General features: G+C 39.0%; 1 protein-coding gene across 1 annotated transcript in view; it reads right to left on the bottom strand.

Annotated features, from left to right (window-relative positions):
• GPR158 (G protein-coupled receptor 158) overlaps nt 1-19,032 on the bottom strand; it is a 326,593-nt gene that overhangs the window by 13,846 nt on the left and 293,715 nt on the right. Inside the window, exon 8 of the mRNA XM_045003693.1 lies at nt 1,918-2,056. Coding sequence (XP_044859628.1) covers nt 1,918-2,056 — 139 coding nt within the window. The remainder of the gene's footprint in view (nt 1-1,917; nt 2,057-19,032) is intronic.

Below are 19,032 nucleotides of genomic sequence, written 5' to 3'. Positions count from 1 at the left end.
CTCTCATCTTCATATGCTAATTAAATAAAAATCTATTTAAAAAGAGGGATTCCTGTACACAAACTTAGAGGTGGTCTACAGTACTGTGGTTTTGAAAAGGGAATGATACCTGATATGTAAATGATTGGCAAATATCAAAAAGATCAGGGTTTGATTTGGATGCTTATCTGAATTTAACTCAAACTATCTTAAGCTGCTGGAATTGTCAAATATTATGGTGTTTATCTCATCAGAACAGGTTATGCTGCAAGACATCCGGTGCATCCAACTTTTCACACATACTCTGTGAAAATGCTTGGATTTTCGCTGTTTGGGTTACATCCAGAATTTAGGGAGGAGGAGGAGGAGGACAAAAATGAAAGAGGATGGGAAAATAAGTGCACAAAACATTTCAAGAAGATTTAGTTTATGTTGGAATGTTCAAAATTTTAGAAGGGGTCTTACATTTTCCAAACCAGTTCATTCATCCCTATTTAATTATGGTATATGCTCTATTATTTCAACAGAATGCCAATACATCCAACAGTAAGAGAGGCATGGGACAACTATAACAAACAGCAAGGAAGGAAAAAAAACCTAGACCATGTGCTGAAAGGAAAAATTCTTCACCAGCAGGAACAGAGAATAAATGCCCTACTGGCCTCTTCCAGCTCACATTTATGTGATTCTTTCCACTTCCTTATTCTCATTGTACTATATTTATACTGAGAAAAGCAGCTATTACAGTCAGTGACAGATGGGAAACGTCTCCAGAACTGCACATTCAGAAAATGACAGTTGGTCTGGCCATTGCAAGGACTATAAGAATGATAATAAGAGAGTCTGGAAATCTACTGAATTTTTGAAAAGTTGAGCTGATCAGAAAGGAAATAAAATCAGACTTATAGAATAGAGGGGAATTCTCAAAAACTCCAATGTTGCAACTTGAGTGGCATGGTAGAGTTGTCAGCCGTGATGAAGGAAATGAGGAGGGAAGAGAGTTTAGAAGGAAAGATGAGAAGTTCTGTTTTTCCTGTGTTTGGTTTGAGGTTTGAATCAACTGTGAATCATCTAGGAAGAAATCAGAAAGGCAGCAAGAGACATGAGCCTGATCAGAGGGGAAGAGGTAGATTTGAGAGTGGTCAACACAGAGATGGTAAGAGACCTTAGGAGTGGGTGTGGCTGTCCAAGAGACAAAAGGAGGAGGTAAGCAAAAGGATACAACAAAAGACATAAGAATCTCACATAGTGTGAGACAATTTGTAGATTATACCAATATTTTGGATTTTCCAGGACAATTTTATTTCTGCAGTGAAAATTTTGCAAAACTAAATTTGATCACCCCTAATTTTTTGTTATCAATTACTATAATTTCCCACAACTAAATTCAGGGTAAATTATAATCCTTATAAGACATGAATTTTCATACATATTTGTTATAGTATTACATACATAAACAGTATATTATTATTTTATTTTATATGCAGCATATAAACCACTATGCTTCATGCACAAGTCAATATAATTATCTCAAGGATTTTCACCTGCTGATCTGTTACACACCAGGAAGAATTCACATAAACTAATATACGTAATTGCCAGGTTTTGGGAGATACAAACCAGTGTGTGCTGTGTAAATGAATTAAAATGGACAGTAATTCTGCTAAATCTAATTTGTTATATATATTAAATTTTGATCCAATTGGCATAAAAAACATGTAAACTAGCTATACTGAAAAAAAATCACATGATTAATAAGTTGATTACACATATTTTCCAGTCCCATGAGAACATTAAGTTTAATAATGTCTTAATTTGCAGATTAAAATATTTATGAGGTCATTCCTTTATACATCCTATCCAGATTACCCATTTTAAATTGCACCATGGGAAACCTGAAAGATAAACAGTTAAATACTAGATCTACAGATCACTTGCCTAATTGTATGGAATATAGCAGAGATAATGAGCTCATTGTGAACTGCAACAGTCAAATAACGTGGCTCATGAAATGCTGATGGGACTGTCCGCACTGCATAGCAGAGATAAACACCCCACAAGAGGAATAAAAATTCAGCTGTGAGAAGAACAAAAAGAAATAATTTGCCATTAGTTTTATAGATGAAAAATAAAGGAAATTTGAAGTTACATAGCATGTTGTATATGTCTGTGTCTATATAAATATAGCCACATATAATCATAAATATATACATTCATACACAAGTATTCATATACTTTCAGATATTTTTAAATTGACATTAATATTTAACATTTAACTTCAAACATTTAATTTTTACACAATGTGTCATTAGACCAGGAACCTTTGCCTTCATGTTTTCCCACTATTTTAGCTTACAAGTGTTAAAACTAACCTTTAGCAATTTCTTGTCTGTTTTTCAGCTTGACACCTTAGAAGCCTGACATTATTTGTAATACATTCCTGATTTTTATCTCAGGTTCCTGTTATAAAGGCAGCTACAAGTGCCACTTCAGTTAAGAGTCTGTAAGCCTTTTTAACATGAATATTCTATTTCAAAGATTTATAACTCAGCTGTAACTATTTCTTCTGGGTTGAAGTACATCCTTTACTCACTTTAATTCTGTTGTGCCTATGTTTTATAGACATTATGAGTCTCTTTTGAGGAGCCTAAGGACTTGGTAATTACAACAAATGATACATTTCTCCTTAATAAGTAAGAAATAGGTGATGAAAGGAACAAAATAGGAATGGATGAATGCTCATGGCCAGTTCTAACCATCCCTGTATGAAGGGACTGAACCCCACACTCAAGAGTTTGCATTTCAGTCAATGTTTTACCGTGACACAATTTTGTTTGTGACACAAACATCTTTCACATCGGCCCAGAAAATGCCACATTCCAGGGATCTCTCTCAGGGGTGTGGTTATTAGAACAGCCTGTTTCTTTCATCTCTTCTCTTCTGACCTGGGATGTCCTTCTCGAGAACTGGGCTGGAAGTGGCCAGCCCTGTCTTGCCACATGCACTGCCAGGATCAACTCTTGGAACATGGCTCTTCTGGACCGGTATCAAGACATGATGATGTCTATGTTGCACGGGTTTGCTGAATTTTGTGACTAGTATTTTGCTCATGACACCACTCTGTATTTACCACCCAAAATTATATCTTGTTTTCTGAATTCAGGTTAGTTATATTAGAAACACGCCTTCATCACATTTCACCACATCATAACTCCTAGCTACAGGCTCGTCTGTTAGATCAGCAAACAGCCAGCATACCATGTAGGTACCTAAACAACCTTATCATTTTCAGATTTCTTCCCATTGGAATCAGTGGCAAAGCTCCTATTGACTTCAACTGATGGAAAATTGGGCCCTAACACAGGAAATGTGAGACAGGAGAAACAGGGAAATAATTGTCAAGGATACACTGCTACTGTTACTAATCAATTAACAATACTATCTCTCTCTCAAAAAAAGTGTATTATCTCATTCAAACATTACCATGCTGGGTAGCTCTGCCCTAGAACATCTTATGCTCTATTAGAAGCAAGTTCATACACTATTAACACAAGAAAAGAGAAAAAGTAAAACTGTGGCTGTCTATCTCTGGAATTAATTCACCTGTATGAGCTAATGGAAAATTTGCTATAAATGCTCATTCCCTCTTTATACTTTTATGCTTATTTTTGATAATGTATTTAAAATATTATTGGCCATTTACAAAAAAGGAAACTTACGTAAGAAATACAGATAATAATTGGTGTTACTTTATTTTTCTTTTTGAAAATCCTATCTACATAACGGGCACCTGTTCCATTTAATTAGTAACATCACAAGTAATGATTGGCAAAAATAATTACCAATCTGGTTTTGATAAATATGCAACAGTTTGGAATAGTTTCTGAGTTAAGTCTGAAATTATTCTCCTAGTATTTTAGATCTTCCGATTCTATTTTTGGGCTTGTATGCAACCAGGAAGTGCAACGGCTTGAGAAAGTGAAAATGAATTTAGCATTATGTGAACTTCTTTCTGCCTCAATAAAAGAATCAGTGAGTTTTGAGCAAAGCTTTGAGTGGTTCTTGTTTTAATGTGAGTGGTTTGCCCAGCCCTAAATCTATACGTTTGCTGACCAAAAGTTATGTATCTTCTCACAACTGCTACTATGTAGCACACTTGTATTACTCTCTCTCTTTTATGTCTCCCCCGAAACCAACAATAATTACTATTAAAAATGGAACAAATAACAGTTTGATTTGGGATTTTAAAAAGTGTCTCTTTGGGAACCCATAGTATGTCTTTTGTGATCTTTTTGACTGGGTCTATTTCTGGGCTTCTCAAATGAATGTAAAGTAGTACAGCAGTACAGCACTCCCATGTGTTCTATAATGACTGCTTGGGCAAACTGGGTACTAGTTTCATTTCATTACCACTTCATTGGCTACACTGCCAGTGAAGTCTATTACTATATCGCATTAATATCACCAAACTAGGAAAGATCCACTGAAATATTTTTTCCCCAAAAGTCTTGTCTGAGTATATGGAACACAACTTCTGGGTTGATTAAATTCAAGCAAACCTTAACCAGCTAAATAGCAATCTTAGCCTTTAGAACTATTTCAAATACATTCAGTGTTCATTTGCAAGCTCTCTTTTTAAATATATTCTTCTCTTAAATCTAGAACCACAGCACAAAAAATGTGTAGTTCTAACTTGGTATTAACTTCAAATACAATTAAAAAAAAGAAAATCCTGTAATAAACTAAGGTTGGTACAGCTAATTCATTGGCTCTTCTAAGGGTCTACAGAAATTTCTCATTGACCCAGCAGAGTTTGAGAGATGTGCCACCAGAACATACTGCCCCTGCTGTTTTTACAAATTCTATCTTTCAGTCCAGTGTCATCCTTGATAAACAGATATTAACAGTACTGTAGGACAGAACAATGTCAGTGCTAGCTGCCAAGGAACAATCAAATTCCTGAATACTACACCTAGGGCTCTCATTTCTCTTTCTCCTGAACAACCAAACTAAGTGAGAAAAACCCCAAATCTCTTACTGATACAAGGAGAAAGTGATATGTTTCAAGAGCTAAGTGAGGATATACACCGAGAGTTCCAATAAATAAGTCTATTAAGTGCATGGAAAGAGAAGTTTAAAACTCCATGTTCTGAAGATACCTTTTTGAAAAAAGGAACCTGTATATCTGGAATAACTCTAAAGAAGGCATTGTAGTTACTCTATATTTGCAGTGCAGTAACCAAAAGAAGACTTTAACTATGTTTCCAGATACCCTGTAATCTCTTAAAATATCCCAATAAGCAAGTGAAATAGAACAAGCCACACTTCAATTAGCAAAGGTCAATTTCACTAGGCTTTCATGGGCATAAATGATGGCAGAATTTGATTCTAAGTCGAAAGAAGTTTTGTGCATTTCATTTTCACATATGCAGGTAATATCACTCTTTCTAAGCAGCCACTTATACTATGACTTTAATGCCAACAACAATGTATGTGTATAACTGAGCACAGCAGACAGTTGCACTATTTAATGTAAAATGTTTCTATCAACGTTTTTCATTTAGAACAGAGGTGGCATTTCTGACTGCAGAAAATAATTAGCATGACATCTAGTATACTACACAAATTGGAATAGCTTTTAAAATGCAAGGTAAAATAAGAGTGTATATACTAGCTAAGCCCAGTATTATAATAATTTAATTAGCAATAGCAAACAAAATATTCTGATTGAGAAACAATATATCATGTAGAAGTTGTGCTTGAGGAAGAAAATCAGGTTTATATAATTAACATCAGGCTAACACTGCAATTTACAAAGAAAATCTGCAGATGTTACTGAATTTTGCTGCGCTTTTTTGTACGTGGGCATTGGACAACATATTGTGATTCTGAATATAAAATGAAGACTGATATTTTAATATCTGTATTATACTGATGGATAGTACATATATAAATAAATGAGGTTTTTTTTTAAATCAAGTAAGAGCATGGAACACACTTTTGGAGCGCTGAAACTAATTCAACAAGAGAAACTGAACACTACTGTCTCAACTATCATCTAAATAGTGGTCACACAAAAAACCACAGAGGAACCCCAGGGATGATTAACATTGTTGATCATGCACTATCCTGGCCAGCTTGTGCCACACAACTTTTAATGATAAATCTGCCAGGTCTGAAATGAGGATTTATATTTGACTCAGGAATGAAACACTCAGAGAATGGAGTAGAGGAGTGCCTGGGCAAAAGCTAAAGGACTATACAGGTATATTGCCAAAACTGCTAAGAAATGTTTTGCAGTGTAGCAATGTTATATCACTGATATGCTACAGTAGACTTTGTAAAACTGCATTAAAATACTGTAAGGTGTAGGGTTTTGGACCAACACTGTAGTGTTTTTTTAAAAAAAATAAGGGATGGTGACATCTTTAACAGAAGCAGTGAGGTATATTTTGACCCACGAAGTACTAAAGTGGTATTTCAGTAAATGAAATCGGTCACACTTTATATTAATGTTATATTTACAAATAGTTTATAAAGGGCTAACAGATGGTATGAGCACATTTTAGACATTTATAAGCACACCCAAAGAAGGTGTTTTAGATGGTTATGAGGGTTTATAAGCAACCTGTTGGATTCTATAAGAATCCGTAACAATTAAGCAATCATTTATTTAAATATCTACTAACCAAGTCTAATAAATAGTTTTTAATGTAAAATTTGGCCATAAAACTGAAGAGATGAAGCAGTAGGAGCAAGTACACCTCTACCCTGTTATAAGACCACCCGATATAACACGAATTCGGATATAACGCGGTAAAGCAGCGCTCCAGGGGGGCGAGGCTGTGCACTCCGGCAGATCAAATCAAGTTCGATATAACGCAGTTTCATCTATAATGCCTATAAGATTTTTTGGCTCCCGAGGACAGCGTTATATCGAGGTAGAGCTGTAGTAGGAAAGAAGCCTGAAATAGGCATCTGTATTATATCAACTGTCTAATGACCAAATATGGAACTGGAGGTCTTTAGAATATGCAGCAAAGATGCAAAATGGAGAGCAGAAGCAAAAATAGCCAGAGGGAAAGATGCAACTGGTGTGGATTTCTTTTATTAGCCATAATATTAAAATTATCTATAAGCTCAATTTAATACTTCACCATTTTTGAAGTCATTAAATAACAGTACTAAACAAAAAGTCAGGTAGCAACTGGCGCATGACGGAGGTAAAGTGAGGACTAAACAAAGATCTCCCTCATAATAGGATACAACATGTAATTACTTCTTTGTCCTTAGTGGTGGAACTGTGTATTTCAACTTCACATATAGCCATGTGTACAAGAAATGTTTTACTTAGGCCTCTCATTCTTGTTGGAAGAGTAACAGAAGCTGTGACATTACTATAGTTGTTGCTTGCTACCTGGATAAATAGTTTGTTATACTTTGCAGCAACATGAGGACCACTCTGACATCCCTTATTCACTTGAGCACCAGTCCCTGTTAATTAGTGTTCATCTCTAAACAGAGCTCTTGTTCTAACTGATACTGTTTTCTCTGCTTCAGTTCAGTTGGAGTGAGCAACAAATAATGATCTTGCACTGTTCCATGACCCTAAGCAGTGTGATACTTTCCATTCAGCATGTTGGACTAGGGACTAATACCCAGACCTGTGCTGGGTCATATAGTTTGTCAATCACCTGCAGCCAGCGGCATGTACTGTACTTAATGATTTTCCACATAGCCAATATAATCTGTTGTTAATTCAGATGGGAATGCGTCTTCCAATTATAAGGAGCATACCGAATCCTAGATGGAACTTCTGGAAGGGAGATTGGGGTTCCTATACAGAGTACTTTGAACAGAGCAATGTAACCATCCCATTAAACATCATCTCCGTAGAAGATGCAAATCGTCATTTCTGTTGTGCCATTTTTAAAGCTGCAAGTGCAACAATTCCATGTGGCTTCCAACTTGTATACATTCCATGTTTGAATGAGGATTATGCAGACTTGCTGAGGCAGAATGAGCAGTCAGGTGATCCAGAGATTGCAGACCATCTTATATAATCAAAGGGATTCCAACATAAGCTGAAGACTGGTTCAGTTTTTCTTGACCAGACCGTGGCATATGACACAGTTTGGCACATGGGACTTTTGGTGAAATTGTCAAGAACTATGACAAATTAGTTTGTATATGCAATGGCTTTGTTTCTGAGAAATCACTATTTCTGTGTGCACATTGGTGAAAAAACAAGTGCTTGGAGGCACCAGAAGAATGGCCTATTATCTCCAACATTACTCAATTTACATTTGAATGACCTACCACATATCAGATCTCACAAGTTTGTTTATACATATGACATATGCCTCAGCACTCAGTCACACTCCTCTGACATACTTGAGAGTGTTTTGAATGCAGATATAGTGGCTATGGCTGATTATTGTCATCAGTGGCATCTGATACCAAGTGAAAGTAAGACTGTTTTGAGTGTTTTCCACTTACATCATGCCCAAGTGGGGAGAGAGATTAATATAGTTCTCAATGGTCAGCGAATAAAGCATGATCCACACCTGGTTTATCTAGGCATCATGTTGGGTAGAGCTCTCAGCTATCATGATCATCTTACAAAGACAGCAACTAAGGTCAAAATGCACAACAATCTGCTCAGAATACTGGCCGGAACTACATAGCCTTTGCACTCTGTTATGCAGCAGCAGAGTACTGTGCTCCAGTATGGGCTTGCTTGTCTCACACAAGGATGATCAATGGACAACTTAATTCCACCATGTGTATTATTTCAGGCACACATAAATCTACTCCTCTACCATGGTTACTGGTTGTCTGCAATATTGCTCCACCGAGTGTTCACTGAGAGAAAAACGTAGCAAATCTCATGACAAAATTGTGTGATATGCCACATCTATAGTTAATTAAAGACCTATTTAATCTACCACATGGTCATCTGCCCTCACAGCGCTCATTGTGGATAAGTTTACAGGGTGAGGGATTTACAGTAGAGGATGCATGGCGAGCGTCATGGTCCACAGAGATAGTGACAAATAATTATCTTATCTCAGACCCCACTCAATATCAACCCAGGTTTGATTTACCATGAAGGCAATGGTGCCTTCTCAACCGGTTTCATACCAGACATGGAATTTGTGCTGCAGCAGAATTTCAGTAGCATTTTATAGACAGTCCACTATGTTAATGTGGGCATCCATAAACCATGTCACACGTTGCTGAGGATTGAAAAATGACTCATCTCTCTGGAAGCCTTTGTGCCTTGAACACTGTTGATAAAAACACTGTGACTTCACTTGACCGGATTGCATACACTACATAAATAAATGGATTGTATCTGTCTAGACTGGAATCCATCGCAAATTGAGAGGTCTGATCCCAATTAGTGGGTGGTTGCGGGAATTGGGAGTAGAAGGGAGTACTGTTACTTATGAGCTGTTTCCTCACCTCAGGTTTAGCATTTATTGGAAATTTAAGACACAGCTGTCCATAAAAGACCAATGAACAACAAACTTCCTGTTTACTCAAACTGAAATCTCCAGAGGATATGATTCTGTACATTTCAACTTGAAAGGTTTGCTACTAGATGTTTGAAAACTATTTTGTGCAACCCTTTCCTGGTCAAAAAAAATTCAACTAAACTTTTTTCCATAGAAAAATGCCATTTAGTCAAAATAGGAGTGTTTTGACTAACATTTTGTTGCTATAAGATGGAATGAATAAGAGAGCATGCCACCCCAGACTAATAGCACATAGCAATTAGGGCACTCACCCGGGATGTGGGAGACCCAAGTTCAAGTCCTTTCTCCTACATCCCAAGCGAGTGTCTTAATCAAAGGGCTCTTGGCTATTCTTAGGGGAGGTGTCTTTCTCTCAATATTTTTCATGAAAATTTTCAGGTCTCAGCTTTGTTTCACATTTTGAAACCTTGACATTTTTTGTGAAATGGAATTTCTGTTTTCCGGCCAGTCCTAATGCCGAATACTACTTACTCATTGGGAATGACATAACCATGGGTTGCAGAAACAAGCCCTTACAAAACCAAAACAAATTTGTAGGAGATGACTGACTATTCTTATTCATCAGGCACAAGAAATGGGCTGCACATTCTCCCATTCCTACAGAAAGAAAGGCGGGGGAGCAAAAAAACAGAGAGCTGTCAACATCTGCATGCAAGAGAAAGCATTAGCTCACAAAACAGGGCAAGACAATGTATCCTCAGAAATGAAGTAACAACAGTATAACTGCAAGGTAAGCATTCAGGGTGGATGGACAAATGAGAGATGTACTGAGACACATATGAGAGTAAGACAAGTGTTGCTATGAAGGCATATGTGGATGTTCATGTAATTGGACGGCAAAAAACAAAAATAGTGTGTAACTTAAATATCCCATATACACGGATGGAGTTTTTAAATGATCTCTTCCACTGTTCACTACCTTGTTCTTATCTAGATTACATCTTATCCAGTCTTTGTGTTACCCAATTAACCAGTTTTATTATATCCCCCAATTCCTAGGAACAGCGGCTGTTATTAGTGGCATTTTTACATTATTTTGATAGCAATTCAGCTATTTCATGATTTTAGTTCATTTGGAACACATGGACTGGTTAGCCAATACACTGAACCAAATTCATGCCATATTCTACACCAGTGGTGGGCAACCAGGGGCCTATCAGGGTAATCCGTTGGTGGGCCACAAGACAGTTTGTTTATAAAGACCATCTGTAGGCACAGCTGCCTGCAGCTCCCATTGGCTGGGAATAGTGAACTGCAGCCACTGGGAGCTGTGGGGAGCTGTGCCTGTGAATGGTAAATGTAAGCAAACTCTCATGGCCCACCAGCGGATTACCCTGACAGACCACGTGTGGCCCGTGGCCTGCAGGGTCCCCACCATTGTTCTACACCATTATTCATGCCTGGTGTAACTGAACCATAACATCAACTGTACCAAAGATGAATCTCCCCCCTTTTCTATTTAAAATTGAATTTGTAAATGTCCTATTTTGGTGTTTTGCACATTTCGGTGAGGAAGGGCAATGATAAGCTTGCACTCTGTAGTGCATGTTTACTATATACATTGGACCAGATCCTCATCTGATGTAGACTGGTATAGTTCTATTGACTCGGTCAATTTATACCAGCGGAAGATCTGGCCCTGTATGTTTACAATGTATTGTATAACAGGGAGTTGTCTGTGAAAGTTAATTATTGTTCTTGAACAATGAAGTGTTCTTTTAATGCACATGCCTCTGACTCCAAAGCCTCCTATCTCCAATGTAGTTTATTAATTATCTTAGCATTAATTGGCATTTTAATAAAACTTTCCCTACGATTTAGACTTTCTTAATGAAAAGGTTTAATGTCTACATTCACTCCTAGCTGCCATTTACTTTAGCTACAGTTCAAATCCACTTTTCACATATGTAGTTAAATCGTTACCATCCACACAAAAACATGCAGATGGGGAAAATGCATGCGTAAAAGACTGATGGCTTTAGGCATTCTGCATGCTGTGAGAAGGATTAGAACAGTGGTTCTCAAACTGTGGTTCAGGACCCAAAGTGGGTCGTGACCCTTTTTTAATGGGGTCACCAGGGCTGGCATTAGACTTGCTGGGGCCCAGGGCCGAAGCCCGAGCATGACCCCCGACATGACTCCTCCCTGCCCCACTCCCAGCCCGGGGCCCCGGCACTCTCCCTGTCCCCTCCCCATCCCACGTTACCTGTGGGGGGAGGCTCTGTCCTCCCGCTGCGCCGGATACCGATTTCTGAAGCACAGGGCTCTCCCAGGAACTGCAGTGGTGAAAGGAGCAGAACTTGGGGCTGCCAGGAGGCCCCAAGCCAGCAGCTCCTGCGGTGTGGCTGAACCACCCCCAGCCCAGTCCTCCCGTGGGGCTGTACAGACCTCAGACAGACGACACAGCTGCGTGGAAGTGCTGGGGGTGGGGCTGGAGACGGTCCAGCTGCGCTGGAGGAGCTGCCAGTGTGAGGCCACCCGGCGGCCCCTAGTTCTGCTCCTTTCACCACTGCAGTTCCCAGGAGAACCCTGCGATTCTGAACATGTGTCTTTCCAGTATGGTGTATCGGCAATAAATATCTGAATGGTACGGAGTACCTGACTGTACCTGCTTACTTGCACCACTGTTTATAAACATATACTGTTGCATTGTATTTTCCAGTGGTAATTTCCGTTTGTAAAGTACCATTCTGCAGTGTGTACAAGGCTCCTGCTCTCTAGAGGTGGCCTTCCAAATCACTGTCTAATCTGGCGCACCTTTCATTACAGTTCTTTCAGAAGAGGAAACCATTAACAACTACAATTTACTATAAATGTACTAGGCAATTATGAAGTATGTACTGCTTGCAAAACACAGAAGTATTCCATTACACTGAGGACATCTTTTCTCAGAATACTGGCAGATTAGAATGCTAATTAAACCCATAACACCGGCTATTCGATTTTACTCAGTTTTAACTAGCATTTTATTTCCTCAGTCTATTGTCTTTATTTCAAGTTCTGTTTGCTGAAATTCACCGAGCCATGGATCTGGAAAGCCGGCTGTTCCATCCATTTAACTGCTCAGACTGTCATTTGGAAGCTAAGTGAACACAATTTTAAAACAGGAAAAAAAATACTATGCCCTAGATTCTTCTTCTTCTCCCTGTAGAGTCTCTTTCCGCTTTGCTGCACTTCACCTCTCACCTGGAGGACAGTGCTGTTTCATATTAAAAGTTCCTTTTCACAGACTGAAAGGGTTTTCAGACAATGCAAGGATCTGTAATCCATTTATATTTCTTCAGTTCTGAATTGTTTCCTAGATCATTCTGTCACCAGGGTTTTATCTACCCCTTTTAACTAAGCTATACTTATTTCAGTGTCATTTTAATCTTCAAAGCAAAACAATATGCGTTCCTTTGCAATACACCATATGTGGCAACTATTAATTACATGGGGCCAAATCGTCCCATCTCTACTGAGGCACAACTCCCACTGACTTCATTTGGGAGCAGTGTGTGATCTGACTGCCTGAGCTGAAGCCTCTGAACACAGTCTCTCCCACTCCCATCCTCTCCCTCTCTCATTTTATCCCCTCCATTATTCCACCTGCTTTTCCAGTCACTCAGTTCTTCTGCACTGACTCCTCTCCACACCCCGTCTTCATTACTGCATCTACACTCCCACCCACATTCTCCTTCCCCAGCCTCTCCCTCAATTTCTGTGTGTGTGTGTGTGTGTGTGTGTACAAAAGATAAAGAGGGAAACAGAAAGAGAGAGAAAGCGAAGGAAGGAGGAAAGGTGAGAGAGGGATGACAGAGACTTTGAGCTCCTTACCACCAGCTTGATGTACCACTAGATATTCAGTGACAGGGAAGCCCTGGGAACTCTTTCCTGTCCCCTCAGACAAACAGCACAGGAAGTGGCCATGCAAATTGGAAGCACCCATGGGCAGTGGTGTCAAAAGTGTCAGAGGTAGGGGAAGGCCTAGACAACATAAGAAGTGGTCAGGGAAAGGGGAGCCTTAGGTTGCCTCCCCAGCCCAGGCCACTGCCACTGAAAGTGTCCAAAGAAGAGGAGACCTGGAACACCTCCCGATCTCAGCCAACAGTGCTAGAGTGAACTCCTCTGAGTGGCAGGTACCTAGCTGAGCATCAGGTTTGGCAGCAGGAGCACAGCCATGCAAGTGTGTTGCTTTGATGAAGCCCTGTATAGGAACTGTGCCTGAGGCCTGGTCTACACATGCCGCTTAAGTCGATGTAAGTTATGTCACTCAGGGGTGTGAAAAAATCACCACCCTAAGCGACGTCGCTTACATCGACCTAACACAGTGTCTACACTGCGCTATGTCAGCAGGAGCACCGACTTAGCTTCTGCCTCTTGGGGAGGTGGAGTACTAAAGATGACAGGAGAGTGCTCTGCAATTGACTTATTGCTTTTTCACCAGACCTGCAAAATTGACACCACTGGATAGATTGCAACAGCGCCGATTTAGTATGCCAGTGTAGACAAGCCCTGAGATAACAGAATTTGATCTATGCCTCTTTTAGGTGCTAAGAAGGGGCAATATTGCTAGCAGGGAGCCTAATCCTGCACTGTTGAAGTCAATGGAAATTTTGCCATGATAATTTTGCCATGATAATTTTGCTATAATAGGTGGAAAATTAGGGCTATAATAATAGCATATGTGCACAAAATATCTATTTTTTGTTCATTTGCCTTAGTAAACCTATGGATAATTAAGGTAATCATGATGTAATTACAAGGCATTTGCCATTAAACACACATGTAGCTGTGTGATAAAGAATATTTATATGCTGTATTTGACTGGTAATTTGTAAATATACTATACTTATGCATTTTGATTTTTTGAGGTTTAATCATTTGTTAAAAATTTAGATTAAAAGTCAGTTGAAACAATAGTAATTTTAGAGGTTTTATGGGGCTAAATCCCATTTTAGTTTTTTTTTAATTAAAAATTTCAGTGGTTTTCAAGTATTACACAAAAGTTTATAAGGGGCATAGAGAGGAACATAGTTAATTGAATTGCTTCATATTCCTAAACAATCTTTGTTATAGGAAAAGCTCATAGTGCTGCCTATAGTTAAAGCAGATTGACACTTTCCATGATAAGATCCTGTTTTCAGCAGCTTATAACTTTGCCAATTTTTAACTGTTTAGACTGAAATTTCCCATGCAGGTTGTCTCCCTCTGGCTAAATCTTTATGGAATATTTCAGCTAAAACAGTGCAGCTATTTCTGAAAACATGATGAAGAAAAAATAGGTTGTTTTGCCCATTTAAAAAAAATTCTTAGAACCATTTTGGTGAGCTCTAGCACCTGTATACTAAAGCACAGTCTTCAAATTTGGCAGGGTCACTTTGGTGTCAGTAATGTGGTTTTTGCTGTTCCTGGGGAAAATGACCCTTCAAGACTCCCCCTCCCCCCACCACCACCCAAAAAATCTCACTTTGCAGATGCTCAGTAGAGATTTATTAGAGCTTGGTGGCAAAATTCTCCATAGATTCCATCTGACCAAGTAGCCCCAGCCCAGGCTACTGGAGCTGAGCAAGACTTTCCCTTTAATTGCTCTTCCCAGCAGCCCGAGGCCCAGAGGCCACTGCAGCACTAGGCACGAGTACTGAGAGCCAGGAGGCTCTCCCAATGCTCCCCTTATGTCCACTGAGTGAGGAGAAGGAGAAATCCAGAGCCGTCCCTTGGGTACGATGAATTGGTGCGACCACTCCAGGCCCCATGCTTTGGGGGGCCCCGCGGGCCGGTGTGATTGGCTGGCACGGTCAGTCCCAGAAGTGACAGGTCGGTCCCGGAAGTGATGGATTCATCACTTCCGCCCCGGGCCCCGCACTCCCCTAGGGATGGCCCTGGAGAAATCAACCACATTGGAATGCACACAAATGAAGACTGGGGTTCTGGGCAGCAGGAGAGGGGATTGCAGAAGCCAGAAGGGTAGGGAGGAACAGAGAGGGTGGGTGACCAGGAGCCAGGATAGGAGGGTGGATAGCTTAATTAGGTTATCAATGAGCTCCTGATGGAGACATATTGCCTCTTATTATTATTCTTATCTTCATATCAAGATAGTTTTCTGTCGTGCTTTAATATTATCTCTTTGAGAAACTGCCAGCTCTGCTGAACTCTTTTTCCCCTTATATTTTCTTCCCACGGGATCTTACCTACCAGTTCTCTGAGTTGTTGAAGTCTGCTTTTTTGAAGTCCATTGTCTTTAGTTTGCTTCTCTCACTCCTTCCTTTCCTTAAAATCATGAAATCTATAATTTTACAATCACTGTCACCTAAATTAACTTCCATGTTTAGATTTATAACCCATTCCTCCCTGTTAGTCAGAATCAAGTCTAAAATGGCTGTTTACTTAGTTACTTCTTCCACCATCTGAAACAAAAAGTTGACTGCAAACCACAATACATTCTGAAAACTTGTTGGAAATGTTGTGTTTTGCCACATTACTTTTCCAACAGATGTCTGGGTGATTATAGTCCCCCATTATTATCAGGTCTCGTGTTTTGGACATTGTTAATTTTTTTTTCTACAAATGCCTCATCCACCTCTTTCTCTTCATCTGATGGTCTACAGTAGATTCCTACCATGACATCACTCCTGTTTTTCCCCCTTGTATCGTCTTCACCCAGAGACTTAATTGGTTTGCCTCTCACCTCCTTCTGAACAAATATATATATTTTTCATGCATTATGCAACACTGCCTCTCTTTCCCCCCTCCTGTCCTTCCTGAACAACCTATACCTCTCTATACCACAGAGGATAACCACCTACAAATGCTACCAGTTACTCCATTAGCTCAAGATATGTTTGTGCTGTGGATCTAAAATTCCAAAGCAGGCTGATTACGCAGCTGGGGCTCAATATGGTTCCATGTGATGGAATTCCTGTTTTTTCAGATTTTTCTTTAAAAATATAGGAAATTATATCTATTAATTACATTAAAAGAACATTAAGGTTACAAAGTCAAGCACTCCAAAGTTAAGAAATGCCAGAATTAAGGTTGCCTGTGCATTCTTTTTAAGGTAATATAGCATACAGTGAGAGGGAGTTCTTTAGGCACCACAAACACAAGTAGCTTCTTTGTTATTTTTGTGGTTGTGGCTGCTCAGTGGCCATTATAACATCTTTTATTTGCATGTCAGCTGACAGCCAGCATTGAAAATATGAGTCACCGATTGGTCAACAGTGCGCTACCATCAGAGAACAGCTCAGGCAAATTGCTCGTCAATCAAGTGAGTGGGGGGGAAATATTTGCTTGGGTTTAATCCACAAATATTTGCCATCCGTTTCTGATTTTAATAAAAGTTTTATAGACTCACATAGATAATATTTGTCAGTGTTATACATATTGTGTGAAACCCTGGCCCTGCTGAAGTCAATGGTAAAACTCTGATTAACTTCAATAGGATCAAGATTTCATTATTTTTATTTGGGTCTGTATATCTTTCTCTCCTGCTTGAGGTTTTGGCTATTAAACTTATTATGTTGCTGTTAGTCCAGTCAGTGACAAGTTTTAAATCTAGTGCTGATATATATTTGGGTCAGAGAGGTCCCCAAGATGAAGTACCACAGTTTGATCTCTAATACTCTGAGCCCTTTGGTTTCATGTCACGTGTTTATTCCTGGCTACCAGAAATCTGTCTGTTGCCAGTTCGGGGACAGAAATGCAGCCCCTAAAAGAATACAGTCAAGTTATAAAATATAAGGTTCTTGGATGGTTTTTTTTCTAGCCTCAGCAAGTCTGCCTCTAAAATCTCAGAACTGTCAGTGGTGCCACAGCTACCAGTGTTATAGATGCCACAACTTTGAAAGTGACAGTGTAGATAACGCAGGGGAAACAGCAAGCTACAAATAAGACAGTATGGAGACTCACCATTATCCAAGCTCACAGAAGATTCAGATATATTATATTTCTTAAATTTAAATAAAATTCCTTTTATAGGATGTTGATTTTTCTCCTCAATACATCTCAGAGTGCAGATGGGGGAATCAGGAACTGTGATGTCCAGTCTTGGTATAAGACCACACTGCTCTCACCATAAACATATTGTCAAATGTAATAGAAACTTAAACACAAAACATTCACTGTTGCTAAAGGCTGTGGATAAATATCATGATTAGTATGGAAAATACTCCATAAATCCTAACTCCCATAATCTCTGTCAGCATAAAAACTTTATCTCATTATGGCTTTGTAGCAGAACCTTGTTAATTTTCACTTCAATAATCTGCAATCTGGATGATTCTCTCTCTGCCTTTCAGCAAAGATTTGACAGGAGAGTGCAGTTATGAGCTCTCACATTAGTAGGATTTTATTTTACAAAATATACTACAGAACACTCACTAGTATTCTGTGAAGCTTTAGACTCAATTAAAATTAATTAAATCAACAAGATAAATTTTGTAAGGCAGCATCCTTGGTTTTCATTTTATTATTATTAATCACATATCTTCACATATGTGCTAATTTATAAAATGTAATAATTAGCAATGGAACTCCCAGTCAATGGTGTGAATTAGTGAGGTTCCACACTATGTATTATTTCTCCTGCCAAGTCTCAGAAAGGAAGTATCCTGGTTTTGAAAACACATCCAGTTGGTCAAGAGCTTTTCAGATCTTTAGTTACCACACAAATCTTCCAGTGTGTGTAATTGTATTGCATCTGTAATCTTCTGGTATCTGTGATACTGATTCTAGGATTCTAGGGATATCTGTACGAACATATTTGCACATGTAGTTTGGGTTAGCAGGCAAAAACACAAGACATTTCTACATTTCCATTTTTGTTCAGGCTTATATTCCAGTTTCATCTTCATTCCTATCTGATGCATTTTGATAGCCATCAACAAATCTAGATGTATATGCATCTTGAAATACATTCCTTGTCAATTTCTAACTCCAGGCAGAGGGACTATTTGCACTGATAATCACATTGGCTATTCACATTTTATTGTGTGAATACTGTAATTCAGGCTGCTATTGTGAGTACAAAACCAGGAAAATAAAAATCTTCATTTACCATTCTGTAGAAGAGCAGCAGGAATGTTCTAATATACTATTGTACCTGATAAGCAATGAAATTATGGGACAAACTAGATTAATATCTGACAACAACAAATGCTTCACATTTTCCTCTCTTGTTATTGAACTTAAAAAAGAAATGTCTGATGATGACTGAGTTTTATAAACATGGGGTTACTGGAGAACTTCCTTTTACATCATCCGTCACACTTTATTATATTGCATAGGATAATGCAACACACTTTAGGAATATTTCCAACACACCACGGAACAGCTCACTAACCCACAGAAACCTTCCTACCAATGCTATGAAAAGAAGGATTCTGCATGGACTCCTCCTGAAGGTCAAAACAACAGACTGGACTTCTAAATAGAGTGTTTCTGCCAACGTGCACGGGCTGAAATTGTGGAAAAGCAGCATCACTTGCCCCATAACCTCAGCCATGCAGAACACAACGCCATCAACAGACTCAGA

Source organism: Mauremys mutica, chromosome 2, assembly GCF_020497125.1.
Source record: "Mauremys mutica isolate MM-2020 ecotype Southern chromosome 2, ASM2049712v1, whole genome shotgun sequence".
In the NCBI taxonomy this organism is placed as follows: Eukaryota; Metazoa; Chordata; order Testudines; family Geoemydidae; genus Mauremys; species Mauremys mutica.
This window is presented reverse-complemented; position numbering and strand designations above follow the sequence as displayed.